The 18,691-nt window shown below is 49.8% G+C and overlaps 1 protein-coding gene across 5 annotated transcripts in view; it reads right to left on the bottom strand.

Annotated features, from left to right (window-relative positions):
- Positions 1 to 18,691, bottom strand: part of DENND1A (DENN domain containing 1A) — a gene marked incomplete at both ends in the record, with an annotated part of 564,729 nt that overhangs the window by 51,154 nt on the left and 494,884 nt on the right. For all 5 annotated transcript variants that reach the window (XM_080708699.1, XM_080708698.1, XM_080708700.1 and 2 more), the window contains 5 exons: positions 7,724 to 7,780; positions 9,430 to 9,501; positions 11,936 to 11,976; positions 14,992 to 15,079; positions 15,599 to 15,703. In XM_080708699.1, the coding sequence (XP_080564825.1) occupies positions 7,724 to 7,780; positions 9,430 to 9,501; positions 11,936 to 11,976; positions 14,992 to 15,079; positions 15,599 to 15,703 (363 nt within the window). The remainder of the gene's footprint in view (positions 1 to 7,723; positions 7,781 to 9,429; positions 9,502 to 11,935; positions 11,977 to 14,991; positions 15,080 to 15,598; positions 15,704 to 18,691) is intronic.

The following is an 18,691-nucleotide window of genomic DNA, read 5'->3' as shown; positions in this document are numbered from 1 at the left end:
TTTAAATAAGCATTAGTGACTAAGGAAAAATAAAAAAATCTCACAACTATCAGTATATTTAGTAATTTAATTACTAAAGTAATAAGTATAATTCTAGTTCTTTTCATTGTAAAAACAAACACACATTTTGGCCCAAAGAACATAAATTCTTTTTTTGCGTGTGGCATTAGAGATTGAACCCAGAGCCATTCTACCTCTGAGATAAACCCCCAGCCTGATTTTATTCTTATTTGGAAACAGGGTCTCACTAAGTTATGGAGGGCCTTGCTAGGTTGTCAAGGCTGGTTCATACACTCTTGATACTCATTAGATTCTGCACATAAGGGACTTTTGATTATTGAAAACTCTTTTCTTTTTGTACTGAGTATTGAACTCAGGGGCACTCTATCTCTGAGCTATACCCCCAACTCTATTTTATTTTTTATTTTGAAACAGGGTCTTGTTAAAATGCTGAGGCTGGTTCAAACGTGCAATCCTCTTATCCTAGCCTCCCAAATACTGGGATTACAGGCATGTGTCACCATGTCCAGGTGGTAATCGACCTCTCTTCTCAGAGAATAGTGGGTGATGGAGACAGTAGTTATTGAGTAACAGTGCAGTAAGGGTGAAACATAATGCCTCTCAGTCTCTTCATCTATAAAATGGGGCAATGGTAGTTATGAGAACTTGAGGAGACAGAAAACACAAGTGTCAGGAACATTATTAGATCCTCAATAAACCACAGGCACTGCGGAGAGACCCCAGGCCCATTTGACCTTGCAGCTCCAGCTGCCTATCGCCTGGCCGCCTTGCTGAAGAAATCATTCGCCCTGAGGAGTCTGGACTGAGTGTTAAGTAACACAGGAAGGCGATGAACTCTTGGTTTTACAGAGAGAGAGCTTGAATCGAGTGGCCCACACCTAAGCTGCCAGTCTCAGCCAGGCCCAGGCTCCGTGATGAAAGACACTGCCGCCAGCCAATTAGAAACGGCTTATTAGGAAAGGGGCTGCCCGGAGGTGCTTAGGTCAAGTGGAACGAAGGCAGGGAGCGGCTCCTTCTGGGCCAGAAAGCAACAGAGGGCAAAAGGGGCATTTTGGATCCAGGTGGGGGCACCTAGGGGAAAACACAAGAGGATGAATAAGGCCGAAGAGTAACACGCTCGCTTTTGGTTCAGAAAACATATTGTGCTGTGTGTACGTATGAATGTGAAAATGTGTGTGTGTGTGTGTGTGAAAAATGGGAGCTGCATGGCAACATGGCAAGAAAATGTATTAATTGAAAACCTCTTAGCCAGGCGTGGTGGTGCACGCTTGTAAGCCCAGCCTTCGGGAGGCTGAGACCGGAGGATCATGGTTCACGGACAGCCTCAGCTACTTGGAGGCCCTTTGCAATTCAGTGAGACCCTGTTTCAAAATAAAGAATAAAAATAGGGCCGGGGGTGTGTAGCTCAGAGATAGAATGTTCCTGGGTTCCAACCCCAGTATTGAAAAAAAAAAAAAAAAAGAAACTTATAAGATGATATAGGTATTTTAAAAAATGCTTGTTGTAGTTTTGGGAAAGTGTCTTATTTATGCTTAAGTAAGAAGAAGAAGAAAAAAAAAAAACCCAAACAATGCTGTTTTGTTTTCACCACGAACTACCTTATCTTTCAAATTTGCTCAACCTCACTGCTTCATCTTTACAACGAGGAGACTGTCACCTAGCACCGAGCTCCGGGGAGAGTGGGTTCAATGAGATGAGACGCGAGGAAGCTTTGAAAACGTCCTCGCGGTGTGACAAGTGAAGGTTAGATCCTCGCACCCTGCGAGGGGCGGCAGCCTCCCTGCGTGGAGCGCTGCCCCTGGGGGCCCTGTTCTGGACCCTCCGCCTTCTCTCTCACCCTCAGTTCTCACAATGATCACAGAGTAAATAGGATTCTTTTTACAGGCCAGAAAATAGGGCTCAGAGACGGTAACTTATCCAAGGCCACAAAGCTAGAAAGCAAAGGAACCTAGCGTTATGGACTCCTGGCATTTATATCACACCAAACCACAAAAATAGCACAAACAAAGGCCTCTGAAATGGAGGGGACTCGTCACATGGTTACTAGTAACCCCCACGCCCGGCAACCTTCCTGCTGGAAAGACAGATCTTTTTTTTTTCTTTTGCAGTTGTAAGGATCAAACCCAGGACCTCGTGCATGCTCAGCAAGCACCCTGCCACTAGCTACAAGACGGACCACACGCTGGCCACGCAGCACTAGCCTGACCACACGCTGCCGTGCCTGTGCTATCCGTTTGTGTTTCTCTGTAGACTGTGAATTCCTTGGGGTCTGAGTTCTTTACTCTGCATTCTCTTAAATCTAGCACTCTGTCTCCAATAAATCTTAAAGTTCAGCTGAACATTTGGAAGGCAAATGTTTCTAATATATTAAAGTGCCTGGATATCAAAAAGTAGTGCGACACATTCATTTTACTTAGATCCAGAGGCACAAAGGCTTTCTTACAAAGTCCTGTGCCTCACCCCACCAGTTTTTTTCACCTCTTCACTTCCCTTACCTGAGGAAGGGCAACCGCTTTCCAGGGTACCAGAGAGCGCAGAGTAGGAAGAGTCCAGGTCCATAAATGAGCAGGGGCAGCGTGCACCCTCTGCTATAGCTACTAGCAGAGAGCCTGCACACAGTAGGGAGACAATACCAGCAACTTTGGTATTGCTCGTTATTTTTTCCCCTAGATACTGGGTGCTGAACTCAGGGGTGCTCTACCACTGAACTATACCTCCTTTTTATTTTTTATTTGGAGACAGGGTCTTGCTAGGTTGCCCAGGCTGGTCTTGAACCTGAGATCCTCCTGCCTCGGCTTCCTGAGTTGCTGGGATTGCAGGCTCGTGCCACCCTGCTGATCTGAATACTCATGACTAAGAAAACTGTGGCCTGAGAACTACCCGAGCTGTCAGTGGAGGGCTTGGGCAGTTCTTATACTGTTCTGGTGGGAAGCAAATTGGCAATTTATACAAAAAACTGAAAAGACGTTCCTGCCCTTTGGCACATTAATTCCATTTCTGGAAATTCGTTCTAATGAAAGAATAAGAATTGCTGCAAAGTCTTACCTACGAGAGTTTGTGCCTAGAAAAAAAATTGGAACTTGGATGTCCAACAATGGGAGCAGGTCAGTAATGTGGATACGCCCATCAGATAAAATTTTATGCAGCCATTTAAAACAATGACATGTGGAAAAAGCATTTAGTGGCCTGGGAAATGTTCATGATATCCTAAGTGAAAGTGTGGGTTATAAAATGAGATTTTCTTTTTGCTTCTCTGACTTGTTGAATTTTCCCCAATAAATATGTATTTTGTTTGCAAACAGGAGAAAACTGACCTTCTAAATGTCATTTTAGAAAAGCAAAAACAAGAGGCTGATGGGAGGGGGAAGCCTGCTCCTTCCTGAAGGGTCACCCAGGAGGGAGACACAGACAGCTGCAGATCGGAGGCCACCACAGGGTGGTAGGTCCCTTCCCAGGACCCCGAGGCTCTGAGCACCTGGCGCCAGCAGACCCGCCCCCTCAGCAAGTAAGGGGGGCAGAAAATAATTCTATTCTTAATACCTTCCCTGAGCATTTCCTGGAATAAGAAATCCTGATAGAGCTGACCTCCACCTCTCTGGAGAAGACAGACGCAGCTTACGAGCGTCCTCTGACAAGAGTCTCCATGGGCAGCCGGGGAGGCAGGGGCTCGGGCTTGGGGAGCCCAGAGGACATTGAGGGCCCTGTGTGGCCCGGGGAGGAGCTGAGGACAGGCTCCGTGGGCAAGAAGGTGGAGAGCAGTGTCCATGTATGGAGCGGCTGGGAGTCCTTCTCCCTGCTGGGCAGTGGGGCGGGAGGTTTCCAGGTTGGGAAGGTCTTAACTGAGGGAGGGCTGGGCCAGAGCTGTGCTCTAGAGACACAGATGTCCTCTGGTGGCTGTCTGGGCCATCTGAAGGGAGGTGGTACCATGGCAGCCATTTCTCAGAAAATGTGCATGTGGATATTTGGGCAGATTGACTGTTCTAAATGTGAGAGAGAAAAAAACAGAACGGAAACCCTCATTTATGGAGGGGTGACATCACGTCTTCTAATCCTTATAAATATCTAGTAAGAAATCTCTATTTTCCCTTGTGCCTCAATGAGAAAGACTGTGTTCAGAGAGGTCTAGTGAGCCACCCAAGGCTGCACGGTAGCCCACCTGCCCGCACCGCGCTGGCTCTGGCCCCAATCCCAGCCCTCAGGGTGGGGGCGTCAAGGCCCCCATGGTGTGGTGGGAGCACTACCCAGCCCTCAGGGTGCTGGTGGGAGCACTACTGCCCAGATCTCCGCTTGGAGAACCATGCTGCCTGTTTCTCATCCCAGCCTCCTTCCCACTGCAGCAAATGTAAATTAAAATATAATTACTGATATCAAACTAGTGGCCAGAGTCAGAGTCTCTGATTGAAGCTGCAGCGTATTTGTCTGGAGACAGGGAGCTGAGGTCGTGGGACAGTGTGCTCAGAAGCCCCGGCTCCCGGCCCCTCCCATGCCGACTCATAGGCTCCCTTCCCCGCCCTCGGAAAGGTCTGGCCAACTGTGAGCCCGCTCCTTTCAATGGTGGAAACTCTAAATGAGCCTGCCTTGTCTTTTAAAGGTCAAAGATTCAGAGAATTTACAAAGGGCTGTGAAATGGGCCCATTTGGTTATAGCATTTGATAAAAAAGAAAAATAATACAAATTTCAAGAGCTCCTTGATGGGTACAAAATGGCATCCTATGTATCTTGATGTTCCCCACGGGGGGGCGTTCCATGCCAGCCTGGCATGGTGCAGCAGCAGAACACACTGTGTATGTGTGTGTGTGTGCGTGCGTGTGTGTGTGTGTGTGTGTGTGTGTGTGTGTGTGCGTGTTCCTAGGGATTAAACCCAGTGGCATTCTGCCGCTGAGCTACATTCCCAGTCCTTAGAATTTTTAAAGTTTTGAGACACAGTCTCACTGAATCGCCCAGGCTGGTCCTGAGCCTGTGGCCCTCCTGCCTCAGCTTCCCAGGTACTGGGATTACAGGCAGTGCGACCACGCTGGCTGGCAGAGCACAACTCCTTGACGTTCTCCTGCGGGCCAGGCCTGGCAGGGACGCGCCCACCTGGAAGCACGGCTTCCCTCCCTTGGGGAGCAGCGGCTGGGCAGCGTCCAGCTAGTTCTTCTTCTTCCTAATTCTGAGCAAGTCAGGCTTCAAAGGAGGCCAAACTGCAGCAGAACTTGACCACCTTTCTCCATTTACCCAGAGAAATATGTTCTCCATTTTTCTTTCATTTTGCTGCTCAGCTAAAGCAGAGCAGGTGTGGAATAAAGCCATGCTACAGGCTCTATGAACAATTATTTGCCAATGGTCACACAGATATCCTGAAAGCTCCTCTTTTGGAGGCTTTGAAAGGCTGCTGCACAAATGAACAGGGGACAGAGAAGGGCCCCGCTCAGTCATATTAGAGATGGACCCTCCACACTCCGCGGCGACCTCTCCGCAGGTCGGCCCCACATTTTCTATTTGCAATTCAAACCCAAGGCGAGAGCAAAGAGGGCAAGACTGGGTTCTTGATTATACCTGCGAGGTCACCATTGCTATGCAGAGTTAGAGGAGGCCGGGTGGAGCCCCGTCCATTTGAAAATTGGGCCTTTGTGGGGCACTGCCTCCGTTTCAGAGCAGAAACCTACCTTGAGATGTCTGCGCGGGACGGATCTGGGGAGCCACACAGATCCGTTCCGTGGAAAGGGGAGGGGGCGGAGGGAAGGGAAAGAAAAAAGCCAAGGAAATATTTTCCACTGCAGTGAGAGAGGTCAGGCAAAGCCAAATCCTAAATTAGCTCAAGAAAGGGAGCTGGAGAGCGCCGGAGACCCGGGGCCTGCACGCACTGAACAATGCTGGGGTTTCAATTACAAAACAGCTCTTCCAGGAACAACTGCAAATATCAAGTCTGTGGAAAGCCGCACGACCGAAGGGGGGAAAAGTGAAAATTGAAAAGGGTGCACTAATAGATCTGTCAACAGTCCAATGGTGACGAGCCACATTTCTATAAAATGCCTTCACCACGCGTGTCACCTGCAATACACTGACGCTCTCTATGGAACGTTATCTCCCGAAGCTATTCTTGAAAAGACGGGCAGGGGGAAGAGAAGGGGAGGGAGAAATCGGCTCTCGATACCATCAAGGAATGGAAAGAGAGACGGCGCGAGAGGAACGTGGTCTAGATTGTTCAAAGCACCTTTGAACAAGCACACGGAAAAAGCTGGGCTTTACTGGTCGTGGTGGGAAGGGAGCGTGTAATAGAGAGCAGGTGTTTGGAGGCCGGATGCTCATGTGTCTGGGTGGGAGGCAAGGTGATGCCTCTGGCTTCGTGGTCTGCAGAGCGCAAAGGTGACCCGTCGGGGCACAGCTGTCCGGTGCCTGAGGAGGGGCCCTGTGTTCTAACAACCAGAGCCTTCTAGCTAGACATGGAGGAGGGAAAAGCCCCTCCCTGCCGCTCTGCATCCACAACCCAACTCTGCTACAAGTGGCTGGGGTAGGAGATGAAAAGGTCTATTTAGCGACTCCATCCAAGTACAGAATTCCCCTGCCGGCCTCTAGCAGGGCGCAGCGCGCCGCTGGCAGGGGCTGTATTCACAGTACAGGGTTTAGATTGCAGGACGTGGATCTCAGCTGCTCAGACTCCACTGTCAGCTGAACCTAAGAATTTAAATGCTTAGTCAGAGCAAATTATTTTCCAATTGAAAGAAAAGAATCAATTCCTTCGACCATCTCACGTTAATTAGAGGTCCTTTCTGACTTCATAAAACTGAAATCGCTTTCAATGTTTTAAAAAACTGCCGAGGTAGACAAAGGCCCTTATTAGGGCAAGCGACCCCAGATGTCTCTGGAAAACAGAACGCTTGTTTCAGGAAAGCCCACGGGCTGGAGTCGGGATCCGGAGTCCAAGCCGGTCTCCACGGGCCGGCCCAGTGTGGCCTTGGGCAAGTGACCCCACCTCTGAAGCGCAGTCTCTTTACTCATGAAATGGAGTGAGACCACGTGGGGTTGTTCGAAGGGTTAAAGGTGAGAGCACTCCTGGCCTGGACCCTCCTTAACAGGTGCTTGATAGAGAGCGTCAACAATAATCAGGTTTCCATAGTATCAACAATCCCTCCCGTCACAGAAGCCTCACTGTACCGTCCAGAGATTCAGGTCGGAGGAATCTCAGCCAGGATGTCGCCAGTGTGACTTCACAGTCACAAGAAGACAATCAGAACTCTGTTTCTCTGCACAGTGTCAGACACAGAGTGCCAGGCTCCTCGGTTAACCCGCCACGGGGAGAGCGTGCAGCCCCTTCCTCTGGGCCACCCTTGGGTGCCTGGGGCGGTGTGTGCGCTGGAACCAGGGCAGTCCTTTCCTGGGGTGCTTCTTGTTTGGGAGGGAGGGTGGCCGGAGGGAGCGGGTGGTGCTGGTTTGGGGATCTGCCAAGCCCAGGCCTGGTGGGGCTGGAGGGGACAGACCGATAGTGGAAACTCTGAACTCGTCGCCTTTGTGGGTTTAAGCCAGTCTTAATGTTATTTGAAGACAGTTTTTTGTCTGTGAATATTTATAACAGTGTGAAAACTCCCGGACAGCTGGTAATGCATTTTGAAGTGTGCTAACAACACTGTATCAAACAGCCCTCTATTGATCACATCCTACTTTTTGTGGCCACGCATTTCATACACGGTGCTTATACATTTTGAATAAGAACTTCAAGTACCTTTTGCTTCAAGCGGTTTTTCACCTCTTTTATTCCCATTTTTGCATGATCTTTTGCCTGCATGAAAAATTAATTTAAGTTAAGATTCCCTTTCTGTTTCCAGCAGGGACTACGCTTGATTTCAGTCCGTCGCGAATCACCTTCTCTGATTACTAGAAAAAGGAAGGAAAAATGGGATCATCAAGTCGAAAACATAATGGCCATGAAAACAAATACAACGGCAAAAGGTTTAAAAAAAAAATCCCTTAAAGGTGCTGCGGAGATTTTATTTTCTGCATTTTGATGGCACAGATTTTTTTCCCCCAAGCCCTTCATCTGCTTTCTATAATTATTTATCTCGGCAGCCTGGCGACAGCTACCAGTAAGAGTAGAAAAGCAGCTTTACTGGGCTTCTAAGATTCCGAAAATCCATTATATTTCTCCAGGGCAGGGCTTCAGGGCCAATTTTCTCTCCAGGCTGAGTGGCCAAACCACACACACTGCTAGGCTTCTATGGTGCTATTTCCTAAAAATCACTTTGGCTTTTCTTTTTTTCCCTTTTTTTGGGTGGTGCTGAGGTTGAAGCCGGGCATTCCACCGCTGAGTCCCAACCCTAGCCCTACTTTATTTTTTATTTGGAGACAGTATCTCACTAGGTTGCTGAGGCTGGCCTGGAACTGCAACCCTCCTGTTTCAGTCTCCTGAATACTGGAGTTCGAGGTGTGCACCAGCAGGCCGGGCTGACTCCCTGGCTCTTATTTTATCCCGTTTTTCAGACCTGTTTGTTTGGTTCTGTTTGTGGCAGTCACCTGCCCTGTTACAACAACTCCAATTTAAGCACAGAAAGGACTAACATGATTAAAAATGAAACTAAAACCATCCCACTTCAGTGACTCAGAGTCAAATCAGCAAGCAAGAGAAATCATAAGAAAAATACTTGAGGCTTGGAAAGGATGGCACTCTGGAGCGGACGGGTTCTCCTAATCACTCTGCTGTGTGCACGGGTTTCACAAATACCACATTTCCTATAGGGCAGCGGTGAGAAAGATGGTGAAGAAATCGGGGCAAAAATTAGGAGTATTCCTACCACGAGCACTCTAGTAACCTGCAAAGGAGTGGCTTTGTTTTCACATATTAATGGGGCACATATAGGAAAGGTTTTCAGGATACCCGAGAGACCACGCCTCCAGGGCTCAGGGATGCACCAAGCAGCCTGAATTTTAGCCACTCAGTCTATACTTTATTATTATTATTATTTTTTGCGGGTCTGGGGATGGAACCCAGGGGCATTTGACTTCCGAGCTACACCCCCTGCCCTATTTTTGATTCTTTATTTTGAAACCGGGTCTCACTGAGTTGCAGAGGGCCTCACTAAGTAGCTGAGGCTGTCCGCGAACCGCGATCCTCCAGGTCTCAGCCTCCCAAATGCTGGTATTACAAGCATGCGCCACCACGCCCGGCTCAGTCTATACTTTAAAAGCTAAAACCAGCAGGTCCCCATTTCTCTACTGCAGTGACTGTGAACAGCCATACCTTAAGTTACAAATGTCACTGACTTGATCATAAAATATCAATGACAAATAATTATAAGACCATGGACACCAGCAGGAAAGAGGGCAGCAGACCCCGAGTCACCTCGACCATGAGGGAGAGTCAGGTATAGTCAAGGGTCTGGTTGTGCCAAGGAACCAATCTGCTCGGATCCTGAGACCGACACCGGTACTTACGAACTTGTAGACGGTCTTCATGGCCGGATTGGCTTTCGTTTTCACAGTATTAAGAATCGCTCCGCTTCCTTTCTATAATAAAAACGTCAGTCAGCGATGTGGGCTGAAGGCAGAGCAGGGCAACACCTACAAAGTCCTCTTCTCTTTAATCAAGCCAGGCAGCATTTCAGAGGTATGGGATGCAAGTGGATAGACAGGCCCAGGTGGTTGACAGTCACCTTAGGGTCATGGCAGAATAGCCCGGGGTGTGTGGGGACTGGGGTGAGGACTGTGATCACTAGCTGAGGGGAGACTCTGGGCTCAGTACTGCTCAGCCAGCACCTGTCCCGTCTGAGGCTGTGGCAGGTAAGGATTTCTGCATAGTCACTGATGACTTTTCAAGAATTTTTAGTGCGCCGGGCGTGGTGGCGTACGCTTGTAATCCCCGCACTTGGGAGGCTGAGACAGGAGGATCGCACAGGTTTGAAGCCAGCTTCAGCTACTTAGTGAGGCTCTCAGCAACCTAGTGAGACCCTGTTTCCAAATAAAATATAAAAATAGGTCTGGGAGTATAGCCCAGAGGTAGAAATGCCCCTGGGTTCCATCCCCAGTACTACCAAAAAAAAAAAAAAAAAAAAAAAAAAAAGAAAGAAAAAAGAAGAATTCTTAGTGACATAGTGAATGGTGAATGTTCAGGTAAGTTTCATGACTCTCTAGCTGAGTCCAAGCAGGAGCTGGAAAATGGGGTCCTGAGCAGTGAGGACCATCTGGAAACCTGCTGCCCTCACCGGGCAGCTTCCTTTCCTCACCTGGTTTGTGTTGCTGTTTTTAAAAAGCTCTCTGGTAGGCTGCCTTCCTTAACATCTAAATCTTAAGAAAAGGAAAGAATGAGTGGCCATACATGTTAATCATGGCTGTAGAATCCACGCACCAAGGCTCGCTCGGTCTCTAGGGAGCAGGCCCCATTTCCAGAGCTCTCTGAGCCAGTTCTCCGCCTCATCGCTGGGGTGTGGAGAGGGTGCACTGTGTTGGGCCCCAGGGCCCCGCCCCCGGGGACACGGGGTCTCTGCCTTCAGAGACCTCCAGTCTGGGGTGGGAGGAGGGCGCGCTGGGTAAACAGCTGCCATGGGTGGTGGGAGCAGACGACAGGGAAGGTGGGGGAGGCCTCAGATCAGAAAGCGTAACCTAGAGCATAAAGGATGGTGGGCGCTGACGTGGTGGGCAGGGCGACGGGAACATGCGTGGCACGGGGGGTAACACATACGGGCCCAGCAGTGGCCAAGCCCAGCAGTGGATCAGCGGGTGGCGCACCGGCCTCATGCACCCCGGAGGAGCGGGGCTGAGGCTGGGACGACGTGTGGGGGCAGCTCAGGAAGGGAAGCCAGGCTAAGGGCCTGCGCTTTGGAGGGCTTTTAATCAAATGCACCACAGAATCAGATTTGTGGCGGTTTGGAAAGCGAACCCAACTGATTGGAATGGAGAAGGACTGGAACCAGTGGGCGCATAATCCAATAAGACACAGTAATGTAATTATTGGTGTTAACTTTTAGCATAATTTTTGGTAAGTGCCTGCATTGGAAATTTTGAGCTTTAATTAAAAGCGTTACAATTTGACCTAGAAAGCATTCTGTGTTGTTGGACAATAGGAAATTTTCACCCACTCGTTTCTTCCATGCTGCCTTCCAAAATTACTCAGTATCCTATTTAAATGGTCCTTTGGAGGACTGAAACTCCCTTTATCAATCCATCAGCAAGCCCTTATTGCTCGCCTCGGATTTGCCAAGTGCTGTGTTTGGCCATACAGGAAGAACAAAGGAAGTCTTTCATCACGGACTTGCTTACTCTCGGCCAAGTGCAGCCACTTCCAAGGGGCCTGCCTTGGCAGCGATGCACCGGCCCCAAAGCAGAACAGAACACTTATCACATTATGCTGATGTTGCCTGCTTACGTGCCTGCCTCCCCGGCAAGGGGGGCTCCCCAGGGCAGGGCCGGTGTCCTGCTCCCCCTGCACCCGGTGCCCAGCTGGTGCCTGGCACGGAGCAGGCCTCCAGTGCACACTCGATTATAAAGCACTCAAAGGTAAGGGGGTGTGAACCCTCTAGGCTCCGAGGCCCTAAGCACCTGGCTCCCGACACAGCAAGAACTTGTTCACAATGGCGGAGATGAAAAAACCTCTCAGGATGTATTCTCCATCCCCAGGAGCCTTTGCTGGGAAGAACAGTACACAGCAGCAAAGGGGCACAGGTTTCCCCATGACTAGGACAATGGCGCTGGTCCTAGAGTCCCAGAGATTTTCTAGGACAATACTCTCAACAGGCTTTGGGTGTCTTCCCTGAAGACAAAGCCCCTCTCCTGCTCCCCTCTGACCCACCAGGGAGGCCCTGGGCAGTCCCATCCTTCCATCTCAGCCTGGCACGTGAATGGCCTGGTTCTAAGGCAAAGCACCGAGTGCCCGGTGGCCAGGGCGGCAGAGGCCTGCCAGGAGGCCGAGGAGCCGGCCCGGGGGCTCTGAATGGGGTGCACTTACCCGGACCGTGGACAGCCACTGATGGTACAGCTTATCGCTGCCTGGGGAAAGAGAAGTCAGAGAGGCTGTGGTGTAGGAGCATTCTAAGTTGCTTTCAGCACGCAGTTCTTGGAAAGCTCAAAGCCTGGAGCGTGGCACGGAGGCTCCCAGGCCCACGCTCTGAAGGAGGCAGCAGCGAGTCCGGCCAGTTTCCTTCTCAGACAGCTGCTCCCCCCAGTGCCCTGAGCACAACCCCAGAACCTCCCCATTGCCTCCTGGAGCGAGGTCAGACTCCAAGCAAACCCAGCTCTCAGCCCAGCCCACTGCCGGGCTCCTCGCCCCAGGCTCGCCCTCTGCCCGGCCTATGCCCCAACCACCAGGCTCTACAGAGGCCCAAAGCCCACCCCGTGGTCTTCAGCCCCTTGCAAAAGCTGTTCCGCTGCCTGGCCCCCAGCCCCTACTCTCTGCCTACTAAACTCAACAGCTGAAATGCCATTTCCTCTGGAAGCTTCCTCTGTCCTCTGAACAGCCCTCTAGGACTGCAAACACCCACGGAGAAGTTGCCACTGTTCACGTATGTGAGCCATGCCAGAGCAGGAATCACCGGGCTGGTGTCCTGTGTAAGGACCCTGCTGGACACACACCCAGCCTCTGTTACACTTGACTAGTGACAGAAAGCAGGAGGCGGGTGGGTGAACTCTGTTTATTGATTCCAGTGGGTATGGAGGTCTCATCAGTAGACAGCTGTGTGTGTGTGTGTGTGTGTGTGTGTGTGTGTGTGTGTATGGCACTGAGCACTGAACCCAGGGATCTTCTACCTCTGAGCTACACCTCTAGCCCCTTTTATATTTTATTTTGAAACAAGGTCTTGCTAAGTTGCTGAAGCTGGCCTTGAAAGGCAATCCTCCTGTCTCAGCCTCCCAAGTACTAGAATCACATCCCCACAGTGCCTGGTTTTGACGGTTCTTTTAGAAGCTCTAAACGACAGAACTTAGCTTGGCAGCCATAACGCCTGTCTGCTCCTTGGAGCTCACATCCCACAGTGAGAGCCCAACTCGAGCTGCCCCTTGGGGCTGCTCTCAGTCTGCAGTGAGAGTCAACAGGACCCGAGCCAGCTGCACAAAGCCCCGCTTCCACTCTGTTTCCTGCACTGGTTTAATTTTTATTTGTCTGCCTTTCTCTTTCCTACCCAACTAAAAGCTCCTCTTAGGCAAAATTTGGTCCTTCACAGTGTACCCAGCTCTGGATAGAGCGGTTTTCAGGAAATGCTTGTCAAGATCTGCCATCACTGACTGGAGAGTCCATACTGGTTTCCGCGCAGCGTGGGCTGGCTGGGCTGTGGCACCCACAGGTGGAAACGGCGCCTGGTTCTGTGAGCTTGTACGCGGCTCACACGATCAGTGTGGCTCAGACAGGATGCCTGGCAAGCAGAGGGGCTGGCAGCATGGGCATTTCTGTTCTGCATCCAAAGACTGAGCCTATGAATTGTCATTATTATTATCCTGGCTGCCAAAGACTGGCAAGGAGGCAGGGTCGGCCCCCACACCTCCCTGGGCCTCAGATGTCACTTCTGAAATATGAGAAGATAATCCCCCAGATCTAAAGATAATGGGCACCTGGCGATGATTTTCACTTTTTGCTTTTTTGGTGTTGTATTGGGGATTGAATCCAGGGGCATTCTACCACTGAGCTACACATCTAGCCCTTGTTATTTTGAAAGAGTCTCACTAAGTTACCTTACACTAACCTGGAACTTGTAATCTTCCTACCTCAGCCTCCTAAATACTAGGATTGCAGGTATGCTTCACCATGCTTGGCTTGATTTTCACATTTTGAAGAAACATTTTTGTAGCCTGACATGGTGGCAAACACCTATAATCTAAGTACTTGTGAGGCTGAGACAGGAGGATTACAAGTTGGAGGCCAGCCTTAGCAACTTAGTGAGGTCCTCTGCAGCTTAATGAAACCCTGTTTTAAAATAAAATAGGAGCTGGGGGTGGTGGCATACTCTTGTAATCCCAGCGCTTGGGAGGCTGAGACAGGAGGATCACACTGGTTTGAAGCCAGCCTCAGCTACTTAGTGCGGCTCTCAGCAACTCAATGAGACCCTGTTTCCAAATAAAATACAAAACTAGGTCTGGGAGTATAGCCCAGAGGTAGAAAGTCTCTGGGTTCCACCCCTAGTACGACCAAAAAAAAAAAAAAAAAAGGGAGTCGAGCATGGTGGCACATTCTTGTAATCCCAGCGCTTGGGAGGCAGAGACAGGAGAATCGCGCAGGTTCGAAGCCAGCCGCACTGGCTTAAGAGACCCTGTTTCCCAATAAAAAAAAAATACAAAATAGGTCTGGGACTGTAGCCCGGAGATAGAAGGGCTTCCAGGAACCCCAGTACCACCAAAATAAATAAATTATAAAAAATAAAAAATGGGGCCGGGAGTGTAGCTTGGAGGTCAAATGCTCCTGGGTTCCATCCCCAGACCCATAAATAAATAAATAAATAAATAAATAAATAAATAAATAAAACAGGGCTGAAAGGGCTGGGGGTATAGTTCAGAGGTAGAATGCCCCTGGAGTCAATCCCCAGTACCACATAAAACAAACAGAAAACAAAACAAGAACCCAAACATCTAGTGAGCTCTGGCGTGGTGCCAGTGACTGCCCTGTGTTTCTGTACCAACTGCCCTTGGGACTCTGACTTCATTTCAGCAGGAGTCCTGTGGGCAGGCAGTGTCACTTTCGGTGCATAAATAGCAACACTGGAGCTCAAGTGGGGAACTGACTTGACCCAGGGCCTGATCTGAGGCCGGCCTCCAACTGAACACCTCCTGCGCCCCCCCTGCATCGCAGCCACGGACTGAGCCCTGGTGTGGAAGCGGCTGGCTCTGGTGTGGAGGACTTTACTTGGGCCAATGGGCATCTCATTGAGTAGAGAAGAGGACTCCCTGCCATTTTAAGGCCAAGGCTGATGTCAGACTCTTTCCAGCCCTACTGAAAGAAAAACGAGGTCTCCGTCCTTCCATGCCGGACGCCCGGGCCCACAGCAGCCTCAGCCCAGGAGGCAGCGAGCGGCTTCTCACCCGCGTACTCGCCCATGCTGATCTCCTCTTCAAAAACATCGCTGAAACCTTCGCCGGAATTGAGGAGGTCTAATCGGCCGTCAATAAACTAGAGAGAAAGGGCACAGAGGTTGGAAGCCCTAGCCGGACGCCTCGACGTACACCCAAAGGGTGGCTACGTTCTGAGACACTGGCTGTGCCTTTACAGTAACTTAGAAACTGAAAAAGGAAATCCTATGGAGGAGCAAACAAGACAACCTAAAGGAGGAGAAAGGAGGGGGGAAGAGGAAAATCTCTAAAACACACAATGGACTTAAACATACTGAAGTCAACCACTAAGCTGAGCAAGGGAGGGAGGGACGGGGAAGGAATGGGGTGGGAACTGGGTGGGGTTAAATCAGTGATGTGTACATGTCTGTACACACAAGTTTTTTACCCCAATATGATGTATGAATATAATGCACCAATAAAAATTAAAAAAAAAAAAAGAAAAGGAAAGGAAACTGCACCGCAAGTCTGCGGAGGGCCTGTCTGATGGCTGATCACCCTATGCAGTCTCCCTCCCCGAGCCTCTCGGGCCTGGGTCCCGGGTAGGTGAGCCTGGGGTGGAGAAAGCCCCGCCGGGCACCTGTTTGAAGAGCTGCAGCTGCGTGGCGTTCTGAAGAAACTGCTTCATGGCTCCGGAGCGGTAGTGCGACACGAAGGTTTCCTCGCAGAAGGTGATGGGCTCCTCCTGGGGACGAGAGGGAGGGAGGGTGAGGGCGGGCGCAGGGCCAGCAGCCCCTTACCTCCTTCCAGGCAGAGCTCTCGCACCTGCACCAACCTGGCTCTCTTGAGCGCAGCTGTTATTCTGAAGGAGACGGTCTAGTCAAGGGCTGGGAAGCGTTTTGGGGAGGAGGGGTCATCCCCCACAGCCACAGAAGGCGGACAGGCAGATTCTGGCTCCCCCACCATGTCAGCGGCAGATCCTAACGGCAAGTGTGTGACTTCCAGACCCTTCTTTTCCCTTTTAGGAGCAGAACCCTGTACTCAGAAGCTCTCGTGGAAGGAACCCTGGTACATGGGCGGAGCCACGCTGCTCTGCAGGGAGCTGGTGGTCAAGCTCTCTGCCTGGGACCATCTCCTCACCCCACCCTCCAGGTACCTTCGTAATCCCTAGGACACCAGCTGCGAAGCCATTTACACGGTGACTGTGACTTACAGTAAATTATAATTGTAATTATTTATTTTTTTGGAGATAGGGTCTTCCTATGTGGCCCAGGCTGGCTTCAAACTCATGATCCTCCTGCTTCAGCCTCCCAAGTACCTGGAATTACAGGTGTGTGCCACTACATTTGGTCTATAATTTAAAAATAATTATTTATTAAAAAAATGACCGTAGCTGGGTGTGGTGGCACACGCTTGTAATCCCCACACTTGGGAGGCGGAGACAGGAGGATCGCGCTGGTTCGGAGCTAGCCGCGCTAGCTTAAGAGACCCTGTTTCCACATAAAAAAGTTAAAAATTAGGTCTGGGAGTGTAGCCCGGAGGTAGAAGGGATTCCAGGAACCCCAGTACCACCAAAAAAACAAACAAACAAACAAACAAAAAAAAAAAACAAAAAAAAACAAAAAACCGTAGCCAGGCATGGAGGCCTGTAATCTTAGTAACTGGGAGGCTGAGACAAGAGGACTGTAGGTCCAACAGCCTCAGCAACTTAGTGAGGCTTTCAGCAACTTAGCAATACCCTGTTTCTAAATTAAAAAAAAAAAAACTTTAAAAATGGGGCTCAGAGGTAGAATGTCCCTGGGTTTGATTACCAGTACACACACACACACACACACACACACACACACAGCAGGAGGGTAAAAAAAATGAAGTTTACCATCCAGGCAACCTTGTGCTTAAACATAAATTTTTTTTTAAATTTAAAAATTGTTTTGGTGGTATTGGGGTTCCTGGAAGCCCTTCTACCTCCGGGCTACACTCCCAGGCCTATTTTATATTTTGGAAACAGGGTCTCTTAAGCCAGCGCGGCTGGCTTCGAACCTGCGCGATCCTCCTGTCTCTGCCTCCCAAGCGCGGGGATTACAAGCGTGCTCCACCACGCCTGGCTTAAACATAAAATTTTGATAAAGAAGTTTGTTTTTACCACACAGTGTTTTACAAGTCAAGAAAATGATACCCTAAGTCACACCTCAATCTTTCTTTGAACACATCTGGAGTACTTATCTACACAGACAAGTCTTTAATTTCAGCAGTGTATTCACAATTCCAAAAGATCAGACTTTTCCATCTTGAGCTGAATTAAGGGTGTCCCCACCCCTTCACAGACTTGGCAAACACAGAGGCGTTTGAAGCTCCACTTTTATCCTTTTTTAATGAGTTAGGTGAGTGTTAAATTTACTGTCTAGCTCTGGAAGTTCCAACAGCTCCTCCTGCTTCAGTCTAGCTGCTGTTAGCTCAGCAACGGGACAGACTCACTGCGCAGCCTGCAGGGGTGACCCAACAAGAGGGGCTCCAAGAATGTGAAGGGGGAAACTAGTTTACACAGTAGCACTACCAAATTTTAGAAAGGATCAGGGGCAAGAGCCTAACATAAACAAAGAAAAAAAACAACCCAGAGCTGGGGAAATACATAAATATGTAAACTGTGTTTATTTGGGAGCAGAGTATCAGGATACATATAGGCTCTATATATTTTATAAATTTGTTAAGAAGTTAGCTCTAAGCCGGGTGTGGTGGCGCACGCTTGTAATCCCCGCGCTTGGGAGGCTGAGACAGGAGGATCGCGCAGGTTCGAAGCCAGCCTCAGCTACTTAGTGAGGCTCTCAGCAACTTAGTGAGACCCTGTTTCAAAATAAAATATAAAATAGGGCTGGGAGTATACTCCGGAGGTAGAAAGCCTCTGGGTTCCACCCCCAGTAATCCCCCCCCCCTAAAAAAAAAAGTTAGCTCTGAATTTCCTGGTTGGCAAACCAAGAAGGAATACAAAGCAAACTTGCACTGTGTATGCGAAAACAAAACCTGAAACACACACTGGTTTTTTCAGGAAAAAGAGCTGTTCATGACAGTTGTCACTTTGGCATGGATCCTCTTCCTTACCGAAGAGCGGAGAAACCAAGTACTGAACATCAGCACCTGCCCGGCTGGAATTCCATTCCTGTAGCTTCAAGTTTTACTTTTCAACCTTGAACCCATGTCAGGGCAGCGATTCTCTCTCCAGGTGATCTGATCTGATCACTCCAACACTGGCACTTTTTATTGGCGTGTACTTGGGATTGAACCCAGGGGCATTTTATCTATGAACTAAACCCCAAGGCGTCCCTCCTTTTACTTTTCAAAACAGGGTCTTACTCAGTTGCTGAGGGCTTCGTGAAGTTGTTGAGGCTGGCCTGGAACCTGTGATCCTCCTATCTCAGCCTCCCAAGTACCAGGCTTACAGGCCTGCGCCACCACATACAGCTGAACACTGGCAGCTCTTGATGAATGCTGCCAGCTCAGATACCATTTCATACCTCCGAATCCAGGTCTTAATGCCCACCTGTGTTGGGGCCCGCTCGGCTAGACCAGGATGGGGTGGTGGCTCAAGATGGCGCCTAGGCATGTTGCCAAGTCACGAGGCTCACGAGGCTGGCGGTGCCCTGAGCCTGCGCAGTGAGCCCTATCAGGCGCCCTACGGATGATCAGTGATGCAGCGCCTCGTGCTACCACCAGCCCGCCTAGGAGAGGGTTAGAAATG

The sequence above is a fragment of the Muscardinus avellanarius genome (assembly GCF_963383645.1).
Source record: "Muscardinus avellanarius genome assembly, chromosome: 13".
Taxonomy (NCBI): Eukaryota; Metazoa; Chordata; class Mammalia; order Rodentia; family Gliridae; genus Muscardinus; species Muscardinus avellanarius.
This window is presented reverse-complemented; position numbering and strand designations above follow the sequence as displayed.